Source organism: Cardiocondyla obscurior, linkage group LG04 (genome assembly GCF_019399895.1).
Source record: "Cardiocondyla obscurior isolate alpha-2009 linkage group LG04, Cobs3.1, whole genome shotgun sequence".
NCBI classification, from domain to species: domain Eukaryota; kingdom Metazoa; phylum Arthropoda; class Insecta; order Hymenoptera; family Formicidae; genus Cardiocondyla; species Cardiocondyla obscurior.
In genome coordinates, this window is record NC_091867.1 from 621370 (window position 1) to 642589 (window position 21220).

The 21220-nt window shown below is 37.3% G+C and overlaps 2 protein-coding genes and 1 pseudogene across 2 annotated transcripts in view; 1 reads left to right on the forward strand and 2 right to left on the reverse strand.

Moving 5' to 3' along the window:
- The first annotated feature begins 334 nt into the window (after nucleotides 1–334).
- LOC139102105 (uncharacterized) lies at nucleotides 335–2129 on the forward strand (annotated as a pseudogene).
- Nucleotides 2130–6714: 4585 nt separating this feature from the next.
- LOC139102115 (uncharacterized) lies at nucleotides 6715–7963 on the reverse strand. The gene is made up of 4 exons (XM_070655804.1): nucleotides 7877–7963; nucleotides 7360–7766; nucleotides 7077–7176; nucleotides 6715–6756 (listed from the first exon to the last, which is right to left on the reverse strand). Exons 1-4 carry the CDS (start codon nucleotides 7961–7963, stop codon nucleotides 6715–6717), a joined length of 636 nt encoding a protein of 211 aa, XP_070511905.1.
- A 9885-nt stretch (nucleotides 7964–17848) lies between these two features.
- The window catches only part of LOC139102148 (odorant receptor 49b-like), a 57849-nt gene continuing 54477 nt past the window's right edge, over nucleotides 17849–21220 (reverse strand). The window contains exon 6 of the mRNA XM_070655862.1: nucleotides 17849–19006. Coding sequence (XP_070511963.1) covers nucleotides 18935–19006 — 72 coding nt within the window. The 3' untranslated portion in view covers nucleotides 17849–18934. The remainder of the gene's footprint in view (nucleotides 19007–21220) is intronic.

Consider the following 21220-nt stretch of genomic DNA (forward strand, 5'->3'; position numbering starts at 1 on the left):
AAGACGTTCACAACGTGAAATTATTACGGTGACTGAAAAATTATAACTAGGTACCTAAAGTTACCGACTTTAGTTTATTTAGATTAATATACCAAAATATGAAACAAATTGAAATATAAACACAAAGTATCATAAATTCTATTTCCACTTCTGTGTTTATCCTTACATGTAGTTAGAACAGCAGGACACAGTTGTTCCTTTACTACGGATGTGATTACTTACCATCATGCTCTTTTACGAGTTTATTCATTAAACTTACAATTTTATAAAATTGATACGATACTTACAGAGCAAAAAAGTGCTTCGACATCATGTTACATGTCCACGATGCAATATGGATATTAAAGTAAAACCGGAAACAGATTTACTTATAATGCATTGTGTTGAAACTTTTATTTAAGGATGAATAAAAGGAAAGAATGAAATTATAAGAGTATTTTAATGAACAACTAAGTGTACGAAATAAGGGGAGATATATACGTGCCAGTTGCCAAGGCGAGACTGACTGCCTGCTAATTGAGCGTATGCGAATAAAGCCTATGCGAATAAAACGGGATAGTCCCTCGTAGGATATATGATGCTAAGCAATTATTTCAAGGCCCTTGGCGTCTTGTTACAGAAAAATACTACTGAGAAACGCTCGATAAAATATATATATATAAAATAGTATTGCAATTTTATTATTTCAACACATTGTACCAATTATTATTATAAACAAGTACACAAAAAAAATACAACAAAAAACATGTAATTTTAAATTGAGCGCATTGACGGGAACATGGTTTTCAAAAGCACATTTAAATTTAGTTTTATTCTGGCGAATTATTTTCTATTTTCTAATGATAAATTCTCCACGACAACAATTATTGCAAAGTAAATTGCAAATATCATTCAGTATCGCTGTGGATTGCATTAATTTTGGCCGTGAAGTAAGTATTGCTTAAAAACGTTATATAGTTTAAAAAACTAACAGAATTACCTACGTTTTTTGTAAATGGAATATTTTGTTATTTGAAATAATGAGTGAATTGTGTATAGTTGTTTGAGAGATGTATAGGCGAGCAGTTCAATATTAATTCGTTTTGCTTTCAATCGCAGAATTTGCTTGGTTCGAAACAGAGCACGTGTATGTAAGATGCTCGCACAGCTGTTGTTCTGTCTAGGTCGCTTTCGCTGTTATTATCATCCGTTCGACGCTCTCTTACCAAGCGAAAATAGCTGTGTATTACAGCGTATGGTCTATGTGCTTCGTCGACCGTTTTTCAATGTTGAGAGTCTGGCATTCGAATTCATCGAATGTTCCACCATTTTTGTGGTATAAAAAGCCCGGTTCTCCGAAAGCGGGTTTAGTCGCCGAGTGTAAGAACACACCTCTGTGCTTCAGAGTTTCTTTATACTGTTCTTACGTTCTTTCTTTCGCTCAGGTTATCATATATCGCGCTAAGTATTCTCGCGCTTCGAGAATACCAGTCGATCGCGTTGCTTTGCGCGTTTCTCGGTTTTTACTCACGCTGAATGCAACTGAGTTGATTAAATGTATAATTGACGTTATTAAATTTAATTTGTGACTCTTGCAAACAGTCTTTTAATTTGCTCGTAGCCTAACGTCGCGTAATTCCGTACAATAGTATATTTTATTAATTTTATTGTTGCTGCATCAATGGTTAACTGATAACACTACAACATTAGGCGGTCTAGATATTATTGTTGAAATAAATGAAGCAAAATTTGGACGTCAAAAACATCATAGAAGATGAGTAATTAATAGACAGTGGTTATTTGTAGGTGTAAAACGGCAAAGCGGAAAATCGTTAGTTCTTTTAGTGCCAAATCAATCATTGACCACGTTAATTTCATTAATTCGTCGCTACATTAAACCGTGAACCATATTGTATAGCGATTCTTGGCGTGTCTATGATGTTTTGTGTGAAGAAAGATATTTACATAAGAAAGTAAATTATTCTCAAAATTTTGTGGACCCTATTACTGGTGTTCATACACAAAACATTGAACGATTATGGCGCGATATACGATATGGAATTCCTCGATTTGGTACACGTAAACATCATTATTTACATTATTTAACAAATTTATTTTTAAGCGGCAATATAATTATGCAGACCGTATAAACAAATTTTTTTAAATTATTGCTCAAATCTATCCACTGAATAATAATCAATAAATCATGTATAAACATTAAACAGCTGTTTATTAATAACAATGCACTACACCAGAAGGTCTCTGCTTTAAATAATTTTCTTTTCGATATTACTTTTTAAGGATGCATAAATAATTAAAAATGCCAGACAGAAAGTTCGGCCCCCCTGCGGGGGGCCTCACGATTGTCAAAACTAACTTAACCCAACCCATTGTAATTGATGTGTGGATCTTGATAAGATTTTCTTTTTGTTATAACTTTTTAAGGAGGCACGACTGCCGATTATGACCTTGAGTTCGTTACTCGGGGCAGTGACCTTGACAACATATGTCAAGGTCAAAGTCATCGGAGCTGCCTTCCCTAAAGTAAATAATTATCATATTTTTAAATAATTTATCTTAACCCTACTTAAGGAATCTCATTGTTGGTGTCCATTTTACATTGTACGCATTTGGACACACCTGATATAAATATTACCAAATCTTTTAATTAAAAAATGAAATGTGCATATAAATATTAATTAAATTTATATTATATACAATTTCTTAAATAAAGTGATAGCTGAAAATTGTTGGTAAACCATAAGAATCCGAAACGAAATATCATATACCATTTTACAAAAGCATAATGATTATTGAATAATTAATTTAAGCATCTGAGCGAATGAGCATTTTAAAATTCACAGAATAAATACGGCAGACGACACCAAGTATATTTAAAAGAAATAGATTAGATAGAAGGGTGCGTTTCAGGAGACGCTATTTGTGCTATTTAGCGCTATCGACCGTTCATGGAGCTAGGAGATAGTGCTACCAAACACAACCGTGACGTCACCGATGATATTATTTACAGTTGGCCAACTTGCCCCGTTCTCTCCTATGTAACGTCATTCTTTGACGCTATCAACGCTATTTCTTCCGAAGAAGTGTGTCGATAGCGTTTACGTTGGTAGTGTCTCCGTGAACACCAATAAACGCATTTGTCAGCATCTGTATAGCACGTGATAGCACCGGCTGCTAATGTCTTTGATATCGACGATTATTTAAAACAAAAATTATAGAAAATTGTGCAATTTGTTAATAGACGCTAAAAAATGAGGTCAAGTGGTAATTGTTAACACACTCATTAGATATGCTAGAACACAATTTGTTAATTTAAATACAGACGTAAATTTATATTACTAAAAAATGTAAAAAGAGAAATAATTGTAGTTAAATAAATGATGGATGAATTACGATGCTCGGATTTCGAGGCTTCGATCTTCATTAGATAACATGAAGATCATTTTTTTTTTTTACATCTTTATTTGTGATAACATGACTAATGCTGTCAAACATTGTTCCGCCACACCAAAAAGGTTAGCAGTCGGTGCTGTACTGGCTAACGCTATCTACCGTTTATAGAGAACGCTACTGCTATCGCGCTGTTGGCTCTGTGAACAGAGTTGACAGCGTTTGCGTTGGTAGCGTTAATAGCGTCTTTTTAAACGCACCCTAAGTCAGCGATCAATGATAGACTAGCATCACGCGATAAAGTTGTTTTGTGGTTGCAACATACAGGGTGTCCCAAACGTACGTAAACAAACTTCTAAGATAGATAGAACGTCTCGAAAGAAGACGAAAAGTCCTGTACCACTTTCTAAAATTCTCAACTGTAGGTTTTCCCGTAAGGATTTAACGTAAAAAGGTATAAAGTTCATAAATGTTTATTACGATATATATATAAGGTTCGCGAAGCGACTGTTTGAACTTAATGCTAGCAACCGACTGACTGCGACGACTTTTTTTAGAGACGACCGCCTACGACGATTGACGATCGGACTCGAGTCCTTACGAGGACGTTTCAATGTTATCTGTTTCGGAAATCGCGTTCCGAAACGGTGGTATTTACAAAAGCCGCGCGCGTATTTTGAGGCACTCTACAAACACATCGGCGCGATTCAAAGGCTGTGTCGGTATCTCGGCGGACGACTCGCTACACAACCGTTATCGAAAAAAAATTTTTATTTGTATGCGTAAAAGCGACAACAAAGCGCAAGCCGAGTCAGCGCGCGACAGACGGTGGCGAGTATATCTCAAAGAGAATGGGCGGAGTTAATGCGCGACAAGTGAAGCAAAGCGCCAACACGCGAGCAAAATAAAGCGATTATGCGCGAGCGGGATTAACTTCCGAATTTACTTGTAAATTTTTACGAATTTCTAAAAGAAACGCTATTGTTCGATCGAGGAATAAGGCGCTTAGAGAACTCGCGTTATTTCGTTTAATTCGTGTTTATATTTCGGAGCAGATTTAAGCATCGTCGTTCGATCTAGCGAGACCCGTCGATGTTTACGATCAAAACCTAGTGTTACACCGCGAGGGTGCCGTGGGGTTCGTTCTCCGGAGAGATTTGTAACAGGACCGATAAATAAAGTCGTCTCGTAATTATATGGGTTGATTTCTTTTATTTCATTCTTCTTACAGATCGTCACTTGCACTAATTATATTATAAATTCCACGCGTGATTCTTGGTAGCGACTGACTGTCCGGGCCACGGCTGCCCCTGTATATCTCCTACTGTTGCTATGCCAAAATTCATAGCAATCAGCGGAATCGCGGGTGGCAACCGCGACTGTCCTCGGACTTCGCATCCCGGCCGGAAATGCCGGGTTACCTTGATCGGCGGTATTCTGCCGATCAAGCTAAACGGTCGCGCGCGTGCGACATTCCGGCGTTATTCCCGAGCCTCTGTTGCTAAGGGCTCGGGATATAACACTAGTGTTATAACTGGTTTAATCCAGTTATAACTAGGTTCCTCGATATTGTCTATAACGAGACACTGTTTTCGTCATTTGCTGCTCGCTTTTCATCGAAATCGAGCCAGTCTCGTCCGAATTCACCTGTTCGACAGATCGGCGTCAGGCTCCGTTGTTCAGAGCGAGCATATCTCGCTGCTATCACGGCCAAATTAATAATCGCGCTAAGGGAATTAAATTACGTGGAATTCTGAGTTGCAGAATCGTGGTCGCGTTAAAGAACTAGGCTCGCGAAGAAGATCCTTCGTCGCCTCGCGGTAAAATATCCGCCGTTCGGATAAGAAATTGCTTATCCCCCAAGATTTCCGTCGGTCAGCCTAGGCAGAAGATCTCCGAGACGACCATCAATCCGCAATTCATTCTAATCTTTTGTGTGTTACTATTTTGGTTTTTTTGTTTATTAAATATAGAATTTGAATTTGTTGAACTTAATGTGCTTTTAATTTAATTTATTGCCTACCGCGTCGGAGCTCATCGCTGAGCAGTTCCAGCGATTCATTTTCGTGACTAGATTTGTCACACACAGCTATCGTTTTCACACCACTTTGTGAGGAGGTAAATAGCTCAATGCGTTTTTTTTTAATGTGATATCCCCAGTACGCCTAATCCACTGCAAAAGTTCAACGCAGCAATTGTTCGAAGTACCACTTTTGTGCCTGTAAAAAAATTTCGGATTTTCGAATAATTTGCTGCGTTGCTTTTTGCGCCATGTCAGTCGTAATCGTATCGAAGGCCGCTATAATTGCATTGCAAATCTCTTCAATTGTACGATCACGTATCTTCTCTATTTGGGTTTTAATGTGACCCCACACAAAATAATCCAGCACGTTCAGATCCGGAGAACGTGCTAACCACGCAATTGGTCTCCCTCGACCCATCTATTTATCCGCGAAACGGGTATTCAATATTTGTCGCGGGCGACGAGCAAAGTGCGGAAGTGCGCTGTTTTGCTGATGAATATTATTCTACCGTGTTTGAAGCGGCAGATACTCTAAAAGAATCGACAGATTATTCTCCAAGAAGTCTGCGTATATCTCTCTGTTTAGATTAGAAAGAAGAAAGTATGGTTCAATCTAAAAATTGGTAATAAAAATACTATAAATTTTTTAAAATATTTTAAACAAGTTTTTACGTACACAATACTTACAATCGCATCTCCTATTATTCCTGTCCATATGTTTATTTTCTACCGAAAATGGAACACTTCTTTGCGGACAGCTTGTGGATTTTCGTGAGATTAACGAATAAAATTCTTAGAATTAAACACGCCGTTCGGCGTGAAAAGAGCCTTGTCTGTTTAAAGGATTTGGTCAGGAAATAATAGATTGAGAATTTTAGAAAATGGTATAGAACTTTTCGTCTTTTTTTGAAACGTTCAATCTATCCTTAAAGTTTATTTACGTATGTTTAGGACATCCTGTATAATACCGTGCCAAGAAACCGCTCCTTTACTGCGTTCTACTTGACTCTTATAACTGATTCCATTTCCTATAAACTCACCATCGCCCACTGCGTTCATCTGTTGTAACCCGACCCTGGCAACTAGAAGGCCGCGCACGCGAAGGCGCAGGCCGGGTTAACAACCGAGGCCAGCGGATCTCCCGATTATTGGAATCCGCTGACTTATCGACGCCTTGCAATTTTCACGTTGGCAATGACCGAAAACGGTTCTTTACCTACGTGACCAAAACCCGCTGACTGTTGCTTTTCCGTCTTAGCAACAGTCGCGTATAAAACCCGCGGCCACCAAACATCCGCGGGTTATTGTGAATCTACAACGCAAACCGTTACGCTGCTCGACGCCTGTAAAACCAAGAGAGACAAATAAACGAAGATTATTAAAGTACAAACGCATTTATTAAACGATTAATCTACATCCTCCGGGCACTTCCCGAATATACCGGGAGAACGGACCCCTTGCACCGACCCCGGTGCAACACATCATACAGCTTTTAAGGCGCTCATTTGCTTAGATGTTTTAATTAATTATTTGATAACCATTACGATTATTTCAGAATGATATGACTTTTTCTTTAAGTTTTCATAATCTGTTTAGAAATTTTGGTTCTGACACTTTTCTTCAAATATTCTGTATACGACTAAAACAGTTAATTTATACTTACAGTTAATAATATGAGACCTACAATTATTAGTGCAATAGTACTGAGGCATATAGTTGATAATGCAAAAGGACGAACTAAGATTACCACTTCTTCCGTATATCTAATGTCAAAACACCGATATTAATAGTATCAATTATTAAACATTTTTTATGTATATAATAAAAACTTTATATTTAATGATATAACGTAATAATTTAATATAATTTAAATTGTTTTTAAAAATACTAAATTATTATTTTTTAATTATATTAAAAAATTAAATTTATTATAAATAGCGTCTTACTTTAATAAGTTTTGATGTTCTTGAATGCATTCTTTTAATTCATAAAGGTTTGTGACCTCTTGCAGCTTCTCGACCAATATTTCAAATCTCGCTGATGCAAACCATAATAAAAGTGCTATAAAAATATTCATGCATAACTGAGCGGCTCCTTGAATGCAAGCTATAGTTTGCTGTATAAAGATAATGGATTTAATAGGCTGATGATAAACATTGAATGGATACTCGGCGTTTGTCGGAAAATATTGATCCAGCGTGATTGGTCCAGACATAATAAAAACGGCACTCAAATAAATCCAAATCATAGATCCACCATAAAAGTAGACGCATTTATGAATGTATCGTTGTATAACTATTTCCTCGCGAGGTTTAAGCAATTTACAGAAATTTTCCATTTCAAAAGTAACCAACTGAAATTGGTTATTAATATATTAAATAAATTTACAAAGAAAAAATGTATAAAAGTGTCAATATTTAATTGCTTTTTATTTTACGTGATAACTGCATTGATATTAATTACTTGTAACCGATAACAATTGACTTTGCAGCATACAATATTATAAACAACTTGTATAGCAGGGCAGAGTACGCTTATCGATTTTGCCATAATGACGGGATCGTCAAAGTGATTTCGCACCGTATTTATCAAACCTAGGGCTACGCTGAAGGTCACGATTAGACAAAAGTACTGATAAACTCCTGCGCAGATAACTTTTAATTTAATCGCATCTTTTGGGAGAGGCCAACACCAAGTGATGAACAAACTTAATTTTACAATGGCGATAACCTTTTTAATTGTCAACTTTAACCACATTGTTAACATAATAAATGCACATATGTACACGTATTACAATATATGTTAAAAAAATTTTTTAAAGTTTAAAAGAGAAAAAACAGATAAACAGCAAGAAAAATTTTTACATAAATAATTTTGAGCGTTTTTATATTTTAATTCTACATCGAATATACGTCCGCTATGCAATTCTTAAAAACCCAACGGCGAAGATACATATATGTATATACGTATAATGTAAAAAGTAAGACTTGTAGATTCACATTTTACCAATGTCTACTTTGAGGTAAATTACAAAAGTGGCGTGAGGGATGTTACTAATTTACTACATAGTTTAAAGTTTTTTTTTCTTTAGATTTTCTCGGAGACATCAAAATCGAAGCTTTTAAAAGAATTTTTTCCATCTACACGTAAAAAAATGGAAATATATACATTATGAATGCTCGAAGATTGAAGAATCATTTTGCAGAAATTACTTTATGTCTTATTCAACGTACGGTGAACTTTCTAACATAACCTTCGCTTCATGAAAATTATCTTGAAAATAAAGGTAGTTTATTCTATTTCACAATTACACAATTCCTAGTACTGCATGTGGGTGCTAGTGAATGTTGCATTGAATGTTATCTGTACGTACTGGAACGTAACAGTTTTTATTTTTATTTCTAGAAATGAGCGATCTATAATGAATCTTAAATGTAATGTATTACGAAATAATTTTTTAATATTATGTTTATTACATTTTTTCTGTTTTATCGTATTATACTGTATTTTATGATGAATCTATATGTCGAACTTTACTGTTAATTTTTAACATTTATTTCGCACGTCAAGTTTTTTCTTTTTCTTTTCTTTCCTAAGTATTTATATTTTATTTTTTTCTACTTTTTTTGGGTTATTTTCCATTTTTTTGTCTTTTCTATTTTTGCCATTTTTCTTTTATTCTTGGGTTTTTTTTAAGTTTTTTTTTCGATTTTTTTACTTGACGTTTATTTACTAATATCATTTTTTTTTTTTGAGATTTTGTCTTTTTATTTTTTAAAGTTGAGCAATTTTTTTTTCCTTTATTGCCACTTTTTGCGTTTTTTACCCTTTTTTGTAGAGGTTGTTGGTTTTTAAGTTTTTTTCTCTCACTTGTTGTTTTTTTTTTAAAGTTCGTACATAACGCTTTTTTTGCTTTTTTTTTAAAGTTAATTTTTTCAAGATATTACTTTTTTTTTAGAAACTGAATTGTTGTCTGACGAAATTTCGAAATCTCTTTAATGGCTAAAACGTTCCTTTTCTAACATGGTATATTCAAAAGATTGGGTTCGATTTTATTAATAAAAGTTTTTTTAATTTTTTTCTATTTGATGTAGAAACTGAGTCATTATGTTTTAAATTTTATATTTTCAGTTTTTTTTGTTTGTTTAATTTTAGAAGATCAATTAATATACAGAACTTATCGTCAATCATTAACGCAAAACAATAACGCGTTTCTTGATATATTTTTATACAAATAATATAACAACTTCAGGAAAACGAAAAATCAATACATATTTATATACAATATAACACTTCAGAGCAAACACAAAATCAATACAACCATCTCGTGGAAAAAAAAGAAAAGTACGCTGACGATGACGAGAACAAAAAAGAAAATTGACATTATAATATTTGAAATAAAATAACACAGCTTCCAGACTAAATAAAAGAAAAGTAAAAAGACTTTTATTAACAAAATCAAACACAATCTTTCGATTAAACAAATTAAAAAAAAAAAAAAAAAAAAAAAAAAAAAAAAACGGTTTAGCCGTTAAAGAGATCTCGAAATCTCGTCAGATAACAACTCGGTCTTTCGCGTAAAAAATACGGGGTAGACTCCAAACTTCATACACTTAACGCGAGACACTACCGCGTCTCTTGATAAGTAGATGTGTAAGCGCCGGTTCTGGAACACTCTGTGTTAGAGTGTCCGTGTGACCTAGGGCGAGGGGTAATGACGTCACGCGGGGAAGGGTGTTTTTCCATAAATCGCATCTGTGTCGGCGATCCTCGGAACTGACTGTTTATAAAAATAATAACAACATCGAAATAATAAAATTCAATATTTTTTGAAAATGATAAACGCGTTATCCCGCGGTGGTATTTTCATGCGGCATCGCGAGTTTCAAAGGAGTCGTAAATTTTCAAAGGAATCGCGCGAGCCTTAGCCGTGGCGTCGCGGCAGCGGAGGCGGCGAGCGACGGGCGGCGGATCGCCAAGTATCGCCCGCCCATCGTTCCCTCTCGCTCGCACCCGTTCGCACCGCCTATCGTTTCTCTCGCTTGCACTCGTTCGCACCGCCTATCGTTTATCAACGATTCTTTTACGCGCTCATACAATTCGAATGCGGGTGACGCTGCACACACACTTTGGCTAATCGCTCCTCCTTCTTATCCTATTTCTCTCACTCAGATACGTACGTTGCATACGAACAAAGCGGATTCACGAGGCGGACTCACGCTTCGCAATTATAAGAAATAAAGGATAGAATAGAAATAATTAAAAAATGATACGTGTCGACTATAAAGTATAAATATTTTATGAATATGCGATACAATATATTACATTATACTTTTTTTATGTTATATTCCGAGCCCCTGATAACAGAAGGCTCGAGAATAACGACGAAACCTCGCACACGCGCGACAATTTAGCAGGATCGGCAGAATATCGCCGATCAAGGTAACCCGGCATTTCCGACCGGGACGCGACGCTTCGAGAACATTCGCGGCTGCCACCCGCGAATTTGCTGATTGTAAGATTTTTGGCCTAGCAACAGCAAGGCATATACAGGGTGTATCATTTAATGTGTTTGTATCACACCGGAAAGGAATAGGTGGGTCTTAATGAAAAAAATTAAAAAGTCTAATACCATTTTGCAAAATTCTCAATGGTTATTGAGAAAATAATTAATTTGTCTAACGCAAGAGCGACAAGGAAGCCGCGCGCGAGCGAAGCGACGCGACGATACGGAAAGCGGAGCGAATGGCGACGCGCGAGCGAGATGTTGCGACAATCCACGAGTGAGACGAACCGACCGATATGCGAGCGACGTAAAACGATACCGTGCGAGCGAGACGATGCGACAATCCGCGAGTGAGGCAAGCCGACCGATATGCGAGCGACGCGAAACGATACCGCGCGAGCGAGACGATGCGACAATCTGAGAGTGAGGCGAGCCGACCGATATGCGAGCGAAGTGAAACGATACCACGCAAGCGAGAACAATTAATATTTTTGGAAACGCTATCGTTTCCGCACTACCTTTTGAGGTAGATAGCTCAGTGCGTTTTTTTTTATAGTGGTATCCCCAGTAGGCCTAATCCACTGTAAAAAATTAACGCAACATATGTTCGAAGTGCCGACCTTGTGTTTGTACGCACAGTTCGGCCCTCCAAACAATATTTTGCGTTGCTCTTTCTGCCATGCAAGGCGAGATAGACCTGAACGCCGCTACAATGGTCTCGCGAACTTCATTTACTGCAAGATCTTTCATAGACTCGACTAATGATTTTACGTGGCCTCAAACAAAATAGTCAAGCACGATCAAGTCTGGTAAACTAAAACTTGTCGCGCGCGACGCGAAAAGTGCGGTGAAACATTAGTTCTTTTCCGGTCCAAACGGGGAAGTAGAAAGTATGGTCCAATCTGAAAGTGATAATAACAATATTATGAGTTTTTTTAACTTTTAATGTAATGAATTTTTCTGTGATAGAAATACTTACAATTCTGTTTCCAATTATCCCCGCCGACACATTCAGATTTCACCTGTATTGAAACTGTCGCACTGTCTTATAACACGGAGATTCTCGTTGCTCTCGATAAAGAAATTCTTAGAATTTAAAATTCCGTTTGGTGTGAACAACGCCTCGTCGGTCCACAATATTTTTTCAGCGAACGACGCATTTCGCCTGCACTGTGCTAGTATCTTACACGTATTTTATTAATTATTCATTAATAACAGAAGCGTACTTTAAATGAAAATATACTTAACAAAAAAAGATGTACCTTCGCAGAAATGTATTCACTGTTCTTCATCCCGAGGAAGAAGCTGTTGCACCCGATGGAAATGATATGGGTGTAATCCTTCTTCCCAGAGAACGCGGTGTACAACGCAGGACGGTACACCTAGTGTTCGCCATGCATAACGCACGCTCGCCTCTGGGTTTTGTTAAAAAAAGTCAAGAATTTGCTCCTCGATTGCAACGTCCCGACGCACTACGCCTTCTCTGTGCTGATATTGCTGTGAAATTATAGAGCCTATCTCTCGTGTCCGTTGCACGCACCTCGCGATCGTCCGCGAAGAATGCTCCGCACGATCCGGAAATCTTTCTGCGTATAATCTTTGTGCGGTACGCGAGTTTTTTCCCGCGACACCATTGCAGATAAGCATATCTGTGTACTTAAAACTTCTAATCGACAGATGCTGTTATCGATAGTTTTGGGCAATTATTGTTGCTAAACGTTGCTAGAGCAGCACCGAAGACGTTTACGATTTTCAATTGTTTTTTCTCGATCGCCACGTTGCTCGCTGAAAAGTTATTGTGTGGTATATCTCGCGCAAAAATGTTGAAGTTCACGCAACAAGAATACACAGATATGGTTATCTGTTATGGTACCGCGGAAGAAAACGTGCGTGCCGCACAACGAATATACGCGGAAAGGTTTCCGAATCGTACGGAGCCTTCTTCGCGGACGATCGCGAGGTGCGTACAACGAACACAAGAAACAGGCTTTATGATTTCACAGCAATATCGGCACAGAGAAAGACTTGATTTGTGGAGAACTTTTGAGGACTTATGAGGACTTTTCAGTTTTTGTGTTTTATATACAGGGTGTCCCGCGAAATGCGGAAAATCTTTCGGGTATAGGTAGATATTAGGAATATATTTAGAAAATTTTAGCACCATTTTGTCGAATTCGCGATTGTAACATTTATACGAATTTTCATAACCAAGCGAATAAACGCGCGCTCTTAGAAGCGGTCCACGCCTAATAGCACTGCCCCAGTATTTTCGCCGCTTAGCGATTGGCCGATCCCCCCTTCGGCGGACCGTGCGAAGATAAGAGACGGCGACTAGCCTGCATAAGTTGCGTGGTGTGCGTCAAATGTACAATGACATCGAAGCGCGTACGTACGTGTGCTGTAGAGCGCCGAGGACGCGGGGGAAGTAGCGAGTATAGAAAAACGTACGATAGATTACCGTATTTTAAAATTATTTTTTAATTTTAATTATTATGCTATCCTTTCCGCACCATCTATTGAGGTAAATAGCTTATTGGCGCGTTTTTTTTTTTAACGTGGTATCCTCAGTAGGCCTAATCCACATTAAAAATTCAACGCAACAATTGTTCGAAGTGCCGCCCTTGTGCTTGTAGGCACAGTTCGACCCTTCAAACAATTTGTTGCGTTGCATGATGTGCCATGTCGGGAGTCACTGTGTTGAAGGCCGCAATGATTTTATTGCGAACCTCTTCGACAGTGCCTTCCGGCACGTGTTCGACTCGCGCTTTAATGTATCCCCAAACAAAATACTCTAAGGCATTCATGTCTGGGGATCGCGGTGGCCAAGTAATCGGCCCACCTCTGCCCATCCAACGATCGGAAAACATATTGTTTAGTACAGTCCGCGCGCATTGAGCAAAATGGGCAGGAGCACCGTCTTGTTGAAAGATTAGAGTTGCCTGTACTTGCAGAGGAAGCTCCTCTAAAAGTACGGGTAACTCCTCTTCCAAAAATCAGGCATACTCCCGCCCATTCAACCGCGGGGGCAAAAAATACGGTCCGATCTGAAAATAAACAATATAAATAATAATTTTGTTATTAAGTTTTTATAAAATTTTATAAAATTACTAACCATTTTGTTTCCTATTATGCCTGCCCAAACTTTTAATTTCCAACGGAATTGAAACAAACATTGTCGAACAGCCCGTGGATTTTTATTTGCCCATAACAGGAAATTCCGCGAGTAAATACGCAGTCAGGCGTAAATATCGCTTCATCTGTCCACAGAATCCGTTCTGGAAAGGCTTTGTTTCGACGGGACTGTGCCAAGAAGCCTACAAATGTTTTATTAATTATTGTTAAGTAAACGCGTCGTATTTAAACGGAATAAATAAATAAATAAATAAATAAATAAATATACCTTCACACAAAATTGCATTTCGTCGCGCGGCAAAAGGTGTTGCACTCGTGTGTAATTGTATGGGTGCAAGTTATTTTCTTTTAGAATTCTGTGTACTAATGTCTTAGATAATCTTAATCTTTGGGCTACGCAGCGCATGCTATTTGAAGGATTTTCTTCAAACTCGCGTAACACATTTTCTTTGTCGTTTAGACGCCTTTGAACATGACGCTCGTAATTTGGCTGCCGCTCTCCTCCTACGTAGCCCGTTTCTTGTGCTTGTTGTACGCACCGTAAAATTGTGTTTACGGAAAGACGTCCACGATTTGGATGCCTATTGATGTATAGGCGCCTTGCTTCCAATGCTACCTCGTCGGCCATACCGTAGCAAATGATCATGTTTGTATAATCATTAGCTGTGTAATTCATTGTCACTGAATTTATTATCAACGCGAAGTTGCACCGACAAGAATACTTTGCGATGGTACATAAAGGCACGTCGCAATTGAGACAAAACAATTGAAAGTTAAAAACTTCTACGCTGCTGCAACGACAGATTTTAAACGGAACTATTTTAGTCGGAAACATTAGAATTTATCGATAAATTGGCAAAGGTAATTGAAAACTGTTGCATTTATCGATAAATTCTAATGTTATCGACTAAAATAGTTCCGTTTAAGATCTGTCGTTTTTTCAAGTGTCTCTCAACCTTCTTATGCAGTCACTTGATTATTGAGATTAAAATAATCATTGCGTATGGGCTATTTTTTAATTTGCGCTGAACGTTTCGATGGGCATACACGTCGTCCGTATAGTAGAACGATTTTACGCGTTGTACATAAATTACGCGAGACGGGATGTCTTTTCCACGATTTAAAAAACACTCCTTTACGTCGTCTGGTTCAAGATGAAGAAAGAATTCTCGACCTATTTTTTCATCAACCGGGAACGAGCATTCGTCGTGCGGCAAATCAACTTAATTTGCCGAAAAACATGGTCCATCGTACCTTACGGTATCATGCGTTGCACCCGCATCATTACCAGCGAGTGCAACAACTTTTACCGAGGGACTTCGAAACACGAGTGTATTTCTGTCGAGGTATTTTTATTAACTATTTGTATTGGCAGTAATTTGAAAATGTAATAATCGTTCCAAATAATTTTTTACAGGATTTGTCGCACAATGCCAGCAAAATATGTCGTTTTGTGACAAAATTTTATAGACCGACGAATCAACGTTTACGCCAAACGGTATTTTTAATTCGCGGAACCATTTGGTTTGGGCAGACGAAAATCCACATGTTGTTCGTCAGGAAGCATTTCAATACCGATGGACTATAAATGTATGGGCGGGAGTCATCGGTAGTCAAGTGGTAAGTATAAATAGAAAGAATTATTTTCTACATATTTTATAGTTAAAATATTTTCTTTTATTATTTTTAGATCGGTCCATATTTTTTCCCAGCGCGTTTAACAGGAAACATTTACAAGAATTTTCTTGTAAATAAATTACCTGCTTTTCTTGAGGATGTGTGGACGTTGACGGTGTCCAGCCGGCGCTACAAGTCGCGCAGAATAAGGGGGTCACAATTTAAGACACAAAGGCAGACACTTGACAAATTCACAAACAAAATCAGATATATTTAACAAACAAATAAAGAAAATAACAAGCGATAATAAACACAATAAAAAGTAGAGTACAAATTATAAAAAGAAGCAATCCTCTCATTTGAGGAAATAAAAGCGGATCGGTATAGACCGCGTTAAACTTATCTGTATTCCGCAGCGGCGGAAGAATGCTGTCGGCAGCAAGCGCAAGGAACTCGCAGTTCGCAGCTTGCGGTTCGCAATTCGTGGTTCGCCGTTCACAATTTGTGATTCGCAACAGAGCCTGGCCAGGCTTGAGAACGCAGAGTGTTTCGCACACATGCACTCGATGCACAAACTGGAACGCGGTAGAACGAATGGAATATAAAATACAAAGTGTCGTAGAAGACGACAGCTCAGTGATGTGTTCGCTATGAAACTCGGAGGGACTCTGAGGACTCGGCTGACGCAACGAGCCTACAGAGCTATTGTATAAGAAAAGTAAATCGGGAGAGTCCCGGAAGTTAGCCGGGTAAAGTCCCGAGACAAAGTCCGTTCATGGAGGAGATAAAGTCCGTTCATGGAGTAAATAATTATTAGAAGAAAGGCCGCGGTACTAGAATTTGCTTTCTTCTTCGTATGGTCGGTAACGTGTGAGGTGGCGTCATCCGACGTGTAGCGTCGGAGGGATCCGCCACAGATGTACCACTCGAAATAAGGAGAGAGTTAATATTCCAGCACGACAGAGCACCAGCTCATTCGAGTAGGATAGTGCGTCAGGAATTAAATGCGCGGTTTCCGGAAAGATGGATAGGACGCGGTGGGCCAATTGTCTGGCCGCCTCGTTCACCTGATTTAACAGTGTTAAACTTCTTTTTATGGGGATACATAAAAAATCAGGTTGAGCCCTGGCGAAATGGTACGATAAATGAAGTTCGGGACGCTATCGTTGCAACTTTTACAACCATCACCTTGGATATGGTATAGAGTGCGACGCGAAATGTTTACCGAAGGGCCCAGTTGTGTGTAGAAAAGAAAGGAGGACATTTCGAACAATTTTTAAATTAAATATTTAAGAGTGGATTAAGCCTACCGGGGATACCACTATAAAAAAAACGCGCCACGCTATCTACCGCAAGGTGGTGCGGAAATGATGGCACATCATTTTCTTGTTAATAATTTTTTTCATATTTTTGCTATCCTCTTAAACGATTACGAGCGCGATCGATATCTTTTCCTTGCAAATGTTTGTCGATTGCAGTTATTTCTTCTCGCTCGCTGCGTGCCGCTCGCTTATCTTTACGCGGTGACTCCACCCATTCCTTCTACGATATATCGCGCGCTCGCTCTTATTTCGCGGCTTTCTCGTCGCTCTCACGCCTAAACACTTTAATTTTTTTCTCGAAAACGGTTCAAAATTTTACAAAATTTTATTGAACTTTTTCTCTCCAAATTGAGTTTTCTACTCATATATTTTGGGAGCGACATGTTGTTTGGGACACCCTGTATATTGACGGTGGCTGCTAGCGCGAGATGCTGTGAGGGGGGTAAACACGGGTTCTAATTCAGGAGCGTTAAGAGCGGCGAGGAGACGGGGGAAGAATCTACGATGAGAGGAGCGCGGGGAGAGGTAACCATAGGTGGAAAGAGACAAGGGGGAGAAATTGTCAGTCATTTATATTTATCCCCCCCCCGTCTCTTCCCACCTATAATTTCTTCTCCCCGCGCTCCTCTCATCACGGATTCTTCCCCCGTCCCCTCGCCTCCCTCAACGCTCCTGGGTTAGAACCCGTGTTTATTCCCTACTCTTATCATTTTCAAAAAATATTGAATTTTATAATTTCGATGTTGTTATTATTTTTATAAACAGTCAGTTCCGAAAATCACCGACACAGGGACGATTCATGGAAAAACACCCCTCCCCGCGTGATGTCATTACCCCTCGCTCTAGGTCACATGGACACACTAATACAGAGTGTTCCACAACCGGCGCTTACACATCTACTTTAATACAATGTATGATTTATTTTGTTTAATATGAAACGTAACTATGTTAAATAAAACATTTATTATGTTGCATCGCAGCCGGTGCTGTGGGGTCCGTTCTCCGAATATTGTAGTAAAGAGGACGAGAATGCCGTAAAATAAAGTAAGTAGTTCTTTTATAGTAGATCCTTTATTTTATTTTTTTATTCTTTTACACTGGCGACTTAACGTAGTTTTCGTAATCTGGTTGTCCAAGGTACGCGCCTCGGAATCAAATCGTGTCAACTGCCCGCGGTGGCCTGCGAACCGTCATTATTATACCCGCCTATTGCTAACAATAAGTCAAAAATTATAACAATCAGCAATTCGCGGGTGGCAACCGCAACGTTCTCAAATTGTCGCGGTCGTTCGGAAATCGTCCGGAAATTCCAGAGTGGTCTAATTGTCAAAATTCTGCAAATTTGGCAGTTTCGTTTCGCGCATGTAGAACCTTGCCAGTTAAATCTGAGCTTCTTGTTGCCAAAGTTTCGAGATATAACAATTATTCAATTATTATTAAATTATTTAAAAGTTAAGCACGATTTCTATTATTTCATATTTCTTTTTTTAAAACACTTAGAAATGGTTTTATTTTATTTTAAGTATAAATCTATTTATTTGTTAAAGAAATAATTAAACTGGCAAATTTAATTTGAGAATAGGTGTATGATTTATTTTGTCCAGTACTGTATATATATTTATAGTTTGTATATTATTTTATAATATATATATAAAGTTTTCAAAATTAAAACTGTGATATAATGATTAAAACAACTACCGTTTAAAATCAAAGAAATTAAAAAATTTATATTGCAACTTTTTACATTTCTTTTAGATATTCTACATACTTGATTATGTCCTGCAAAATAAACAGATTTTCTAAAATAAAATCTAATTAAAATAAATATATAATCTGTTCAAATGTTCACAACTAAATAATTTAATTATGTATTATAACCGTGCAGAACTTTTTTATATTATTATTTTCTTTGTTATCAATGACTTTTTAAAAATATCGTTTTATTTACACTTCGGATTTTTTGTCTTCAAACATTAACCGCATTGTAGTAATGTAGGAGAATATAGACGAGAGGTACTGGAACATTTATTACAATGTTATTCACAAGTTTGTAATCAATTATTATTATAAATCGAAATGTAACTTTGTTATAATTATTTTTGCAAATTGTTTTTAAAAATTAAGCGTATAATTAATGCAAACATATGTACATTAACATCTTGGCTGCCAACGTTTCACCAGTGAACACTTAAGAGGATCCTAAAGTGGATGGCGAACTCAAACGGGGATGGTAATAATGGAATTACAAATGTTGGTATTATCGACAGAGTCGGTAATATCAACATTTGTAATTTTTTTATTACCATCCCTGTTTTTAATTATTGCATATTATGCATACGTACATAGATGTACAAACGCATAAAGCATTAGATGCTTCTGATTTTTCTTAGAATCAGTACCATCGTACTAGATGCTTCTGATTCTTGTTATATTCAGTACCATGTAAAGAGATGCTTCTGATTTTTCTTAGAATCAGTACCATCTAAACAGATGTTTCTGATTCTTGTTAGAATCGGTACCATCGTATTAGATGCTTCTGATTTTTCATAGAATTAGTACCATTTAAATAAATGCTTCTGATTCTTGTTACATTTACTGTCTCAATGATCGCGGCGAACCTCACGTCGGAAGCTCTAGGTATTTTGACAGCAACAAGCAACATAACCCTATTCAGGATCGGTAATCTCGCTCCGCTGAGATCGCTGGATCGAATCCCTTCGGATACATTGTAAATTTTTTTTTTTTTAATTTCTTTTACGTGTACAAAAAAGAATTATATTTGACAAAAATACATCGTGTTCTTTGCTAAGTAATAACGGTGTATTTGTGTAAAATATAATTATTCTTTGCAAACGCAAAAAAAAAAATTAAAAAAAAAAAAAAATTTAAATTGTATCCGACGGGATTTAATCCAGCGATCTCAGCGGAGCGAGATTACCAATCCTGCGTCTAGTCGCTGCGCCACAATGATCTCTTTATTAACCTACTTACGTTACGGGTATTTATGTCGCAATACAGTATGAACCGACAAGAGGAACAGAAGGAAGAAGAGACGAATTGACGGATAGATGGTTGTAATATCGTTGGAATAAAGGTATTTTTAAGTTTATTTTTATTCGTAGTTGTCGGTGGGTACGGGATCATCGCCGACGAAGACGACGTACCCGCCGGCGACGATCCCGTACCCGCCGATGACGATTCCGTACCCGCCCGCAACTATGAATGAAAATAAATTAAAAAAAAAACATTTTTTTCAACGATGTTACAACCATCCATCCGTCAATTCGTTTCTTCTTCCTTCTGTTTCTCTTGTCGGTTCATACTGTATTGCGACATAAATACCCGTAACGTAAGTAAGTTAATAAAAAAATCGCTGTGGCGCAGCGACTAGACGCGGGATCGGTAATCTCGCTCCGCTGAGATCGCTGGATCGAATCCCGTCGGATACATTTTAAATTTTATTTATTTTTTTATTTTTTTTTGCATGTGCGAAGAGCAATTATATATTACACAAATGCATCGTTTTCTTTTGCTAAGTAATAACGGTTTATTTGTGCAAAATATAATTGCTCTTTATACACACAAAAAAATAATTTGACAATGTTTATATTGTTGTCCGTCCGTGCCATCTGTCAGAAGATGTGACAATTAATCTTAGACATAATTCTTGACATCTTTACCATAAAATATCATTATGGCACATGCTGACACATGCACAGATATTTAAATCGTAAAATAGACTAATCTTTTTTTGTAAGCTTTTAATCGTAATATAAACAGTGATATCGTCTTCTCGGTGTTGACTGCATTGGAGACTGGCATCTGATTGTGCGTCTTAACAACATAACCTGTATACAAATATTGTGCAGATAAATATAATAAGAAAATTTTTTTTTCATTTTTGGTCTTAATTTGACCAGTCTCCAATACATTGAAGTATGTACATTAATCATGTAAAGCGACTTTTAATTCCGTAAAACTGATTCAAAAATTAATCTATTCTCGTAGTAGGTGGTAAAACAAGGAGCTTTTGGATCCCCTTAACATGAACAAAGTGTTCTTTCACACGTTAGTGTTTCACCGATGACTTATTCCCAAATATTTCCAATAAAATAGAAATTGTTCAGAATTGTTTTTATTAAAAAATAAAATTTATATGAAAATTAAATGATAAGAATGTTTTTTTCATTAAAAAAAAATATATACAGGGTGTCCCATAGTAAAGTATCG